The sequence below is a fragment of the Psammomys obesus genome, unplaced genomic scaffold (assembly GCF_907164565.1).
Source record: "Psammomys obesus unplaced genomic scaffold, mPsaObe1.curated_primary_1811, whole genome shotgun sequence".
Classification (NCBI taxonomy): Eukaryota; Metazoa; Chordata; class Mammalia; order Rodentia; family Muridae; genus Psammomys; species Psammomys obesus.
The window spans coordinates 1510661-1522912 of record NW_026591643.1 but is presented as its reverse complement, the minus strand read 5'-3'; the positions used below and the strand labels follow the sequence as shown (position 1 = coordinate 1522912).

General features: G+C 44.2%; 2 protein-coding genes across 5 annotated transcripts in view; one reads left to right on the top strand and one right to left on the bottom strand.

The window, feature by feature from the left end:
* The window catches only part of Glmn (glomulin, FKBP associated protein), a 28776-nt gene extending 26414 nt beyond the window's left edge, over positions 1-2362 (top strand). For 3 of the 4 annotated variants that reach the window (XM_055611579.1, XM_055611580.1, XM_055611582.1), the window contains 3 exons: positions 781-904; positions 1951-2033; positions 2203-2362. In XM_055611579.1, coding sequence (XP_055467554.1) covers positions 781-904; positions 1951-2033; positions 2203-2331 — 336 coding nt within the window. In that variant the 3' untranslated portion in view covers positions 2332-2362. The remainder of the gene's footprint in view (positions 1-780; positions 905-1950; positions 2034-2202) is intronic. The other variant, XM_055611581.1, reaches the window with a different exon arrangement.
* A 1019-nt stretch (positions 2363-3381) lies between these two features.
* Positions 3382-10896, bottom strand: CUNH1orf146 (chromosome unknown C1orf146 homolog). The gene is made up of 5 exons (XM_055611607.1): positions 10828-10896; positions 6747-6840; positions 4817-4985; positions 4412-4490; positions 3382-3525 (listed from the first exon to the last, which is right to left on the bottom strand). The coding sequence occupies exons 1-5, from the start codon at positions 10894-10896 to the stop codon at positions 3382-3384; spliced, it is 555 nt and encodes a 184-aa protein (XP_055467582.1).
* Between the last annotated feature and the right edge of the window lie 1356 nt (positions 10897-12252).

The window sequence follows — 12252 nt, the reverse complement described above, 5'->3', positions numbered from 1 at the left end:
CCCCTTCCTCATATATACACTTCCATCGTGGTGAACCCCTTCCTCATAGACACACTTCTATCATAGTGAACCCCTTCCTCATATATACACTTCCATCGCAGTGAACCCCCTTCCTCATAGACACACTTCCATCATAGTGAGCCTCCTTCCTCATAGACACTTCCATCGTGGTGAACCCCCTTCCTCATATATACACTTTCATCATGGTGAACCCCTTCCTCATAGACACTTCCATCATGGTGAACCCCTTCCTCATAGACACCTCCATCGCGGTGATCCTCTGCTGTTGCCTCCTCCCTCCCACTAGCTCTTTGCTCCTCTCAGACCCTCTTGTATTTCATGTCTTTGTGTCCTGCTTGTGAGAGGTGATGACGTGCGGCCTGAGTCCCGTACTTTACCTCAGATTAACTCCCGTGTCACCTGTCTTTCTGAAGTGCCGAGTACTCCGCTGTTAGTTTCACAGTCCGTGTTTTCCTGTCACCTATCTGTGGCCCTTGGCTGGGCCTGTGAATGGTGGTTTGCTGAGGAGATGGTCCGTACTATAGAAAGCTGTAGGAGATCCCAGTTGAGCACAGATTTCAGTATCAGTGTCACTCAGGTGGACACTGAGGAGCAGTGTGCTGCACACCCTGTCCTAGTGTGCACTTCCGGCTGACACACCCTAGGTGACACACGGTGTAATTGTGGCTCCTCCCCGTGGGAGTCTGCTAACAGGGATCCTGTGTGTGCCTGTGTGTGCTGACCCCCGTGACTGACTTGCTCATTACGTCTTCTGAACAGACTGGACTATGGACAGAGCTCGGGAAGATTGAAAACAACTTCCTGAAGCCGCTTCATCTAGGACTTAATATGTCAAAAGCACATTACGAAGCAGAGATTAAGAACAACCAACAAAACAGCCAAGGTTGGGACTATGCACTTTTATTTTCTGTTCAAGTGTTCACTTGCTGTGTGTGCCTGAGTGTATTATGTGTGTGCGTGAACCATGGCAGTCAGGTTGCTGAGTCACCGGAACTGCAGCTACTGGTGCTTTGGGCCCCCATTGGGTGCTGGGGACACCCAGGTTCTCTGTTGGAGCAGTTAAGTGCTCATAGCCACTGGGCGGGCTCTCCAGCCCCACGGTCACGCTTTAGTGCATGTTTGCTTATGCAGACGTGGGGGCCGTGAAAGCTGTATTTGTGGTTAAAATGATTCTTAGCCAGTCCCGAAACTGGGTCAGTGGAGACTTACACCAGGCTGAAACACCTGATGTGGGGCCTGAGCTCTGAGTGTGAGCTGGGTGCACTGCAAGCCCCTCCGGCATTCCACCCGCATCCAGTGGCCCAGCCCTCACGGCCCCGAAGTAAACCTGTACACACTGTATAAAAGACTGGATTCGGTGTGCCCTCTGCACAGGTGCAGTTCTGCTGCAGTCTGTTACAGTCCCTGTGCAGGCTTCGGCAGAAACCGTCCTGTAGGTACGGGCAAAAACCAGCGTACCGAAGAAAGCTGCACGTGGCCTGCGCTGTCGAGTCGAACCGTTTCTCTACAGAATCAGTTCACATGTTGCTGAATTCTAGTGTTCAACCTTGTTTCTAACACATATTCCCTACAGCGTCACCTCTCGGCACATCTCAAACTAGTCATGATTCAAACAGCTCGGAAATGTATTGTTGGGATCTGAGCGATAACAGGGTGCTTCAGCGAGAGAAGGCGCTGCCATCTGACATTCCCAACCTGACTTCAGGCCTGGGTGGAGCCAAGGGGTAGAAGAGCAGCGCCAACTCCTCCAAATTGTCCTCGGCCACCCCTCCCCCAACACACACACACACACTAAAGAGGCGCATGTAGTAAGTCTGAGAGTTGGGGCTGGGAGTGGCGCAGCAGTCGACTCCCAACACTACAAACGCGCAGTGCGGAAACTACAGACTGTTACTAGCTAAATGTGAACCGTCTTTCTCTTCCCTGCAGTAGCCTCCACGTGTAAAGGGGTTTGTTCTGTGACTGTAGGTGGAGAAGAAATCCCTACCATGCCTCCTGAAATGCAGCTTAAGGTAACCCCGGCATCTGAAGCCGCACCTCTGGGTCTGCGGTAGCTTTTAGAAGCAGCGTTAATAACCCAGATTTCTGCAGGTGTGGGGCGCTGAAACAGGGCTGCGGGTGGGAGATCTGTCCCTGGAAAGATACTACGGGAACCGTGATGCTCTTTCCTTGGCTTTTCAGGTCTTACATTCAGCTCTTTTCACATTTGATTTGATGGAAAGTGTCCTGGCTCGAGTGGAAGAACTCATTGAAATCAAAACCAAGTCTCCCTCTGAAGAAGGTGCTGGACAGCTCAGTTCTGTTTCATAAATAAAAGTCAATAAAATGCTGTTTTCCAGTACACTTTCTACTGCCGTATCTGCAGAAACTTACTGCTAGGAAATGCAACTCTTTATTTTTCTTGGCTTGTCAGCATCTAGTGCCCCCCAGTGGTACACGGTGTTAGACCACTCCGTGGTTAGGGGCACACCCTGCTCTCCAGAGGACCTGGATCCAGGTCTCAGCACCCATGGGGAGGTTAAATCGTCTACAGCTCCAGATGCAGAGGCCGTGCACCCTCTTCTGGCCTCTGTGAGCACCAGGCACCCGAGTGGAACACATATATTCAGGCAAAACCTTTGTACACATAAAATAATTCTTTAAAGAGCTGAAGTACTACTTTAGAAGCTACAACACAGACTAATTTGTTTTATAACTTCAAAAATGTAGTCAACTGCTTTATTCATCCACATGCTTGAGTTTAGAAAAAGCCAGGTACCCTTTCTACTTGTTGGATGCTTTTAGCACTCTAGAGCACCTACTGTCTAGCTGGATTCCACACCACTGTGGAGATGCAGCCATGTGCTTCAGAACAGCTGATTGGGTTCCTAACCTCCTCCCTCTTCATGTCTGGAAGCGCTCTTGCGGTCACCAGTGCTGTGGCTGGTGGGAGTACTAGTTAAAGACTACCCTCCAGCACATGAACCTGGAGCTTAGAAAGTGTCTTTAGCAGTTATGTGTGAAAATGCCTGCAGAGATTAATTTTAGAAAACCCCAAAAATGGACATGGCTTTTCCTTTAATCCAGCCAATAAATTCCATGCTTTCATTTCCTACTAGATTTGTACATCACTTGGTACCATTAAGAAGCTATGTATGTATCAGTTACTTTCTCTTTTTCTTCCTGTAGGGTTGACTAAATAAGGGCTAGGGTAGCACTGTGCCACACAGCTACACTCCTAAATATTAAACTCCTAAATACCAAACTCCCAAAGTAAAATCACGTTTAATTGTGTACACATAAATGCCCTTAAGTATATATTTGAACATTATAATTTAATGAGTTAAATTATTTTGATATTCTTCCAACAGAACACTTATGCTAGTATTCTGACTCTGGACTGATTGCATCAGTGCTCAGCTTTATCTTTTGGAGTGTTCTCCACACAGGGCTTTGCTCTATGATGTAAGCTTTAGTTGTTATCATTCTGTAGCAGATGCTGTCTATGTTTGGTTTGGAGGAAGTCTGAAAGAAGATGTTAACATATAGCATTATTTACAGAAACAGTATTTTTGTAGGATTATATATTACAAAATTCATTCTGTTGGAGTGGTGGCACATGCTTGGGAGGTAGAGGCAGGTCGATATCTGTAAGTTTGAAGCCAGCCTTGTCTACATGGGGAGTTTCAGGCTACCTAGAGGTAGAGTGAAATCCTGCCTCAAATGATAATAATTCAGTAAATGTCTCCTGATATCTACGCTAAAAATTTTTGTGTGAATTGGAGTGATGGAGAAGTACCTGACCTGCCAGAATAGTAAAGATTAAAATTCCCAGTTTCAACGGATACAATTACCACACAACTGCACCCAAGGCTCGGGGATCATTGCAAAAGGAGTCAGAAAGATTTTAAGAGCCAGAAGAACAGGGTGTTTGCTGCAAGATTGTGTCTCCTAGGAATATCAGAAGCTGCAGCCATGAAGTCCCATCAACATGATGGTTAACGACCTAGAAAGGGTGACACCATCAGAAATGATGACATGATGGGGAAAGCTCAGGAGGCCCCAAGCCCAGACAAAGAACTGCAGGCAACTCAAAGATGCCGAGATCAAGAAAAAGTCTTTCCGGGGGGAAACCCCAAATTGGTTCTGTAATAGTAAGCTGCCAGCCTGGAAATCAGGTACAAGTAACATCACAGGGCTGAACAGGTTATGTGGATGGTTTTAGGAACACATATGCATGCAACAAAGAACAAGAGGCCATAAATTTGAAAGAGTGGAGTGTATGGGGCCGTTACAGGAGCAAATGGAGGAAAAAAATGAAATCTCAAAAAATGTATTTAAAAACAAAACCTTAAAATCTCTGGCTAAGACATGTATTTGTGGGTGAGTATTTTTTCCCCAGGTGGCTTACCTTGGCTATAGTGCACATAAGGTCAATGGCATTTACTGTGTTATGCACGGGAAGTACTCGTAAGTTACTGCCCAAGAATCTGAAAAGAGAGTGGTTAAGTAACTGACTTGACACTTACTGTCACAGGCAGGACAAGGAGGGGACAGAGCTCTGTTTTCGTCACGTGTTCAGTCACACCCTGCACTGTGTCTCAGAAGACTGAAGTAGAATTCTGTATAACCAGAATTCAGTGCTCAATGTCCACTCCAGTCACCCTGACATAAGGAATAGCTGCCTGCCCTGTTTGAGTACATAGGACTCAAACATAGTTTTCTTTGAGCAAAAGAAAACTCAAGTGGCTAAAAACATTAGGAACTGAAGCAAACAAAACAGCATAAGAAGAAGTGGCTGTGCCGTGCTTCCTACCTCTGCTGAATCCTGAACATGAGATTCCATTCCTCAGGCCCATGGAGTGGGGCAAACAGAACCAAAAAACTGTTTTGGTGAATGTTAATAAACTTCTCAATTTTGGTTAGAAATATTTCCTCAGCTGATATCATACATTCTTTAGCATCCATCAATAAAAATGCAACTCCTAGAAAAAGTGAATATAATGACATTACATAGAACAAATTTCATAAGCTCAAAGAGATCAGGACCTCAAACTCACAAGGAACAGAACCTGTTATTACAATTCTTATACAGCAAAATGGTTTGAATAATTCTTTGACATGCTCTCTATAGCAGAATTACTTGTTCTAAATATTTAAAGGAAAAACACTGGGCACATAAAGGTGATGCCTAGTTTTAATTAAAAGATTAAGTCTATTTTAAAAGTTCACCCTTCAAGCCAGGTGTGGCCGTGCACGCCTAGAATCTTAGCATATGGAAGACTGAGACAGGAGAATTGCGGTCCAACACCATCCTGAGCTATCAAACCAGCCATCCAGAACTATGTAATGAGAACTTGCCTCGAAAAAAAAAAATCTTTCATAGTTAACTTTTTTGAAAACATTGACTGGCTTGTCAGAAAGGCTGTCCCAAAGGATACAAGCAAACAGTCAAAGGAGGACACACCGGGGCAGTGTGTAGGAGCTGAGTGTCCGCCCACAGCCACTACCTGACAAGCAGGGCACACACTCAGTGACTCGGAAGACCCTGTAGTGACTGTCAGAGGCTAGAGTCAGTGAGAAAAAAGAAGTTCACAGTAAATCTCCAATTATAGCTTGTTGAAGAAACCTTCCTCCCAGAAGCTCGGGAACCATGTAAATTAATACAATCAAATGAGCAGATACCTGGAGCCCGAGACGGGCCCAGCTTGTCAGATGGTGTTGAGGGAACTGGGGTTAGTTATAGCTGTTCAGGAGTTGTAGGTAAGATAAATCCTTAGAAAGCAGCGTGAGAGTCCATTCTGACTAAATGCACGTGCACACTTATGTAACCTCAGAATGTCACTGTCCTCTAGAACACGGACAGAGTACTGTTATAAACATACCGATGACAACCAACACATACAAGCCGCCAAAAATACTTTACTTTTTTCTCTCCAGAGAGTTTTCTAGTCAACCAGGAGGACTGATTTTGGATCTGGATAATTTCAGCATGAATGTCTTTCTAGGAGATTTGGAAATTCCACAATCTCTGCTGGAGTGGCAGATCTCCTAACAGAAGAATTTCTCTTTCTGATTTTGTGATGGTTTCGCTGTGTGGCCAGGCTGGCCTGGGACACCCTGCCCTGGGACACCCTGCCCTGGGACGCTGGCTGGGTGTGATGGTGCACTGATGAGCTTCCCTCCTCCGTCCCTCTGTCCCCTCCCACGCAGACATAGCTGTCCCTCCACACCCCCAAACCATCTTAGCTTAATTTAACTCCTGTGCTCTGCCATGACTCACACACAATTTTATAATTTCAGGAGCATTTGTGTCCGCATAAAGTTCTTCAATGTTTACTTTTTTAGAAAGTCAAAACAATGAGAAAAGAGCACATATTTGCTTGGGCCTGTAAATTCTGTCCAGGGATATATGCTGCCTCTACTAACAATTTGTATTTACTGTTGGGCAAGTGCACTTTTCTATTTTTACCTCAGTTCCAAAGCAAGTCCTTTCCCACCCTCTACCAGACTGCACTTAACTAAAGAGGCATGTCCCACCGAGGCCCATGCGAACGGCTTCTGCGGCCAGAGCAAAGCACAGCCCTGTGCTCCTCCAGAAGATAACATACCTAGCACTCATACTGCTACCAGACTGCACAAATCAGCATGAACGTCCACATATTTTACAAAAATCTTAAGTTGGCAAATATAAAATAGTAAAAAAAAAAAAAAAAAAAAAAAGGCAATTAACAAATATACTGTACCAGAAAGAGAAAATACAATGGATCCACTTTCCAATGTATCTGAATAGCGAACCTTGTGGCTTCGATTTTCTAGGGCAGTTGCAATCTCATAATTCTTAAAAGAATTTTCAGAAACACAAATGTAAGACATGCTTGAAATAATTTTTATTACAGCTAGCAAAAAATTAAAAGTATTTAATGGCTTGTTTTATCACAGTTTCACTTAAAGACTGGTCACCAAAGAAACGAATCTACTCTCTGAGGCAAAATAAACGAAAAAAAAAAAAAAAAAGGAGTGAAACTATTTCTATTGAAATTTTGGTTATGTATCTGGAAAGAGTTAATGTTATTTAGGGACAAAAACTACGGGCACTGTTAAAGAGCTAAGAATTATGAGAACGAGAGACAATTCTTTCCAAGGAATGAGCTGGCAAGCTTCTTCCATCATGAGTGGACAAATGCAGAAGCCGGGGGTTGTTTCTGAGGTCGTTGGGAGCTCCTACAGAAATGCAGAACACCATGCAGGCGACAACCAATTTCCTAATCCATGTGCTTACACTTGCTGGGTGGGCCAGAAAACAAAGGTGACATACCTGTGTTCTGATTTAAATGTTACCATTAAAAATAATTACCTTACTTCTATTCCACCCAAACAACTGGATGGTATCAGTCAAAAGGTGGAAACCTAAGTGGTTGATAGATTTCCTAGCTGGTTGGAACTCCAGCTTGTTCACCGAGGTCTTGGGGAGACAGCTCAGTGGGAGAAACGCTTCCTGGGCAAGCACTAGGGACTGAGTTCAAACCCCCAGACGGCATGTGAAAAGCCAGGCACGGCCACACGTGTCCAAACACCAGGACTGGGCTTGCTGCCACCACCCAGCTCCAGATGCAGCGACCGACTCAAGAACACCAGGAAGCAGGAGGCAAGCCGAGCACAGCAGCCTCTGCTGGCCTACGCCAGTGTGTGGGCAGGCATCTGCACCCGCACACGCACAAATACACTACACACACGGACACACACACACAAACTCCATACCTAAGTTGACCTTATATTCTTCCTTCAGAACAATGTAATTTAAGCACTAGTCTAAAATACATGCTTCCTTTCCTTCCTAAAGAGAGTATTTTATGTTACCGAGCCCTTCTCCTGGAGCTCAACCATGGCCCTTTCTGTGTGGTTTTTAAATTGTATACTGCTTCCAGCAATGGCAAATTCAATAATTTAGGCCAACTCTCCTGCTGAAAGAACCTGAAAAATGACAGTTTGAAAAAAAACAAAAAGGAACTCTGTATCAATGCATCAAAAAGCTAGTAGGATAGAGAGAAATCATAAGGGCAAGATCTACACAGAAATTCAAAGATATGACCCCAACATTTAGGCCATTTCTGCCCCCAGGGTACCTGCCAACTCAAGAGGAACAGAGGGAAAGCCGAGCAGAGCTTCTGACAAAAGGAGAGCAGCTCTCACAGGAGCACTGTCTGCCTCAAACCACTTCAATCCCGGGAAGTGGATTAAAGTGATACCCAATTGCTAGTACTTCCAGCACCCTGGAGAAGCATTTCTCAATCAGGGCCTCTCAAAGCAGGTCTGCTGGTCACAGGAGAAAACAGCCTGCTTTCCCTGTTCTCCATAATTAGGACCATTCTAGATGCTCAGAAGGTTAGTTAACTAATACACAGCCTGGCTGGTCAAATTTAGCAAATAAAAAGAAACAACACTCAGTTAAATTACAAATGTAAAATTTGTTTATAGTGCTTGGAATCAAATCAGGAGCTTTGCACATATGCTCTACCATTGGCCAGCTTTGTTATATTATTTAAAATATATCTTAAGTAATATTGAGGAATTATATGCATTATTCACCTGAAATTAAAGTTTCAGTTTTGCCTGGCAAACAGAGTATCGATTTAATTATGTTACAGAATTAGGGCCTTTATGGAAGAAGAGCATATTCTAAATATAGTATAGATCTCAAATTACTTATACAATTTAAAAATATAAATTACAACATATGCACACACACACACCAAGACATGAAAGAGAACCACCACAGTCACTAGGAAAAATGGTCTACAGGGGATCCATTTAATTGGGCTGACAGATATATACCCTAAAATAGGACATGAAAGATGTTGAAAATGTTAGCAAAGAACTAAAATATAGGAAGGATACGACAGATTCACAAGAGCCAGCAAAGCTGGCCAAAATGTTTATCAGATCTTTAAAATTAAAAAGGAGTATATCAAGCAGAAAAAGAAATGAAACCAACAGAGAAGACGAATGGGAGAGGGACAAGGCAGAAGAGCAGAGAGGCACTCAGATGTATGCTCTGGCTTGGTGAGTGGCAGGTACACATGGTAGCAACTTCAGAGCAAGGCTGGGAAAAACTAGCTGCAAATCATGAGGATTCATATATCTTATGCTAATGACGTATAACCCTAAAATAATAAAGCAACAATGAGAAAGTGCTGGATTGAGGAAAATAGGAAGCTTGAAAGTTTTCTAGAAATAATCCAGAATTTAAGACTTGGTTTTCCAAACTCTGTTTCATATCCATGAGACATGAAAACATGCCACTTGTTCGGTTTAGACCAGAGGCCGAGCAAGCACACCAGCGGGGGCACTTACCAGCAGAGCCTGGCTCAACCCTCAGCACCAGCAAAACTGCAGTGAGGGCTAGAAAACACTGGGCACTTGTTTGCGGCCTTTGTGGTTTTCCAGTGCTCTGGAGCCCATCAAAGGTTCTGAAGAGCAGTGCTTGCTGCTTACTAAAAACCTGCTTCATTTGTTTATACACCACAAGTAAAAAAACCTGCAACCTTGCTGAATATACAGCACCTAGTAATATTCTTCAAAACTAGTATCTAGAAAATCTCACATGAAAGGAAATAGATTTAAACAGAAATAGAAAACAGCACTTAACTGAGCAAAAGTTCACTAGAAAATAAAAAAATTCCAATAAGAAAATCTTCCCCTTGGAAACGGCAAATTTCCGAGTTCACCTTAACACATTTAACCTCTATAATATGGATGAGTATTTGCAAATGTATAACTTATAAAAGTATAAAACTTAACAAACCATTCTTTTCTACATTTCTTAAGAGAAAAGGAACACAAACAACTTTATTTTGTACACACTCCCGCCCCAACCTCCTGGTTTGGGGCTTGGACCCAGGGCTTCACAAACCTAGCCAAGTGCTCTACAACTAAGAGACTTTCCCAGTCCAGGAAAGTATCTTTAAACTCTGTCTCCAAGCTACCTATGCACATGGCTACAGGATGGAGGGAGGCTACGCAGGGAAGGCGTCACCTCTGTGCAAAGGTATAGAAGAGAAAGCCACAGTCCAGTCTTTAATAATGATTCAAAAATGTCAGCAAGTGACACTGTAAGAGAACAACAAGAAAAATCTACAGTAACCAACTCATTCAACAAAGAATCACAAAGATTTGTTACTTAGGAACTTTTTGGCAAATAACACAAAAATAACAAAAACACTGAGCACCTCTGAATGTGCTGAATGCTCAGACCATGCAGGTTCTGACCCAGTGAATATTTAGTGCACTGATGGATTAGACATCAGAACACACTAGCAAGACAGGGCAGCACATGCCTGTGTCCCCAGCACTTGGGACATAGGGACAGGAGGACTGGAAGATCAAGAGAGAAGGTCACCCGCAGCTATAGCAAGTTTGAGGCTAGCCTTGGCTACATGAGACCCTGTCTCAGAAAAGTAAATAAGATAAGCACCAATAACAAAAACCCAGTTGTTTTCAGAAGAGGCAGTACAGAAAATACAGAGCACAGGGGCAGGAGCAGCAGCAAGTGCCGGCAAGCACCTTACCTGGGGTGCAGGCCTGGGCCTTCAGCATCACAGCAACTGTGAAGCCTGAGCCAGTAAGACCAAGGACAACACTGGCCAGCTACAGCTTGCAAAGACTTAGTGAATCAGGCTTTGAGTGTGAATGCAGAACATTTATAACTAATTGGGAAATCTATTTAGCACATTTACTTCCTGTTCCTATAACTGGGGGTACTTGGAGCCAAGGATGTTTCAAACACTCTGATCTGGAGTTCAGGTTTTGTAAGTGAAGACTGCTTACCTTAAGCGATGAGCTGATGATGACGGTGGTTGTCCACCTTCTTCCTTCTTTCCCATCGCTCTCATCCATTGGGAGCCGTCCAATAAGCCCAGCTTCTAATCACAATCAGAGAAGAAGAAGAAAGAAAACACAGTAAATAAATATAAGACAGCAAAGTCGGGCAATGGAAAAATGTCCTGTGCACATCTGGCTACTCTGATCCTATGGTTGGTGTTAAGACAGTGTCTCATGCAGCCTGTGTTGCCTCAAACTCACCTGTCTGTCTTCCTCCCAAGTGCTTAGTGTGAACCACCGAGAAAGTGGTTATCATTTGTAAGCCAAAGTTACCCTACCAATATCAGGATACAAATAGAAGATGAAAACTCAGTTCTTACCCACAGTTATTACCCACAGTAGGAACACAGAACAGCTCAATATTAGCATTTCTGGAAGTTCTTATACCCATCCCCATGGGCCCATGGGACAAAGGCCAAGTGACATACGAGCATAGAGTAGGTTGTAATGCAGGAAGAGAACCATTAACCTTTTACAGGCAATTTTGAATTCTATTCTGCAGGCAGATCCCACCCGCTAGGAGACATGTACTCTAGCAACCAAACTGGGTTTTGTAGACTTCTCCAATAAAGAATAGAGGGTGCTTGGAGAAAAAGCTGACTGTAGGTCACAAGTGAGAAATATGTAAGAGAAGCCAGGAGACTGTGCTGCCCAGAAGTAAGGGCATACTCAAAAACAAACACAAAAAACAAACCACACTGACAGGGAAATAAGGGCAGGGGAGGCTAAAGAAATGGCCAAAGGTGAGTGCAACAGTTTGAATGGAAAAAACAAACAGAAAACAGTACTGTGTTACAGTCTAACGCACAAAACAACTCTTTAGGAGTCCACATTATACCATTTTAAACTAACTCCTGGGTGGGGACTGTGCTGGGCTTCCTGTACAAGAGCTCTTGGCTCTGCAACATGAAGGCCGCGCTGAGTCTGGACCCCCAGCACCCGTGGACAAAGCCAGGTACGGCAATGCGTGTGACTCTAGCACTCAACGGCAGAGACGGACAGATCCTGAGAACTCACTGGCCAATTATCCTAGCTGAGTTTCCGGGTCACTAACTCTTATCTCAGGCCAAGAAATGGAGAACAGAGCAACGAGGAAGACACCCAGTGGCTCGCTCTGGTCTCTGTGTGCCACCCCACCCCCAGCAGACAGGGATTCTGTACAACGGACACAGACCCAACTTTAGGAACCTTTAGGTAGCCAGGTGTGACGCATCCAGCACTCAGGGAGGTAGAGGAAGTCCCATTTCTGTGAGTTCGAGGCCAGCCTGGTCTAAAAAGGGAGTCCAGGACAGCCAGGGCTACACAGGGAAACCCTGTCTGGAAAAACAAAACCCTTTTAAGTGAGGCTGCCCAGGGTGACCTTCAGCCAAA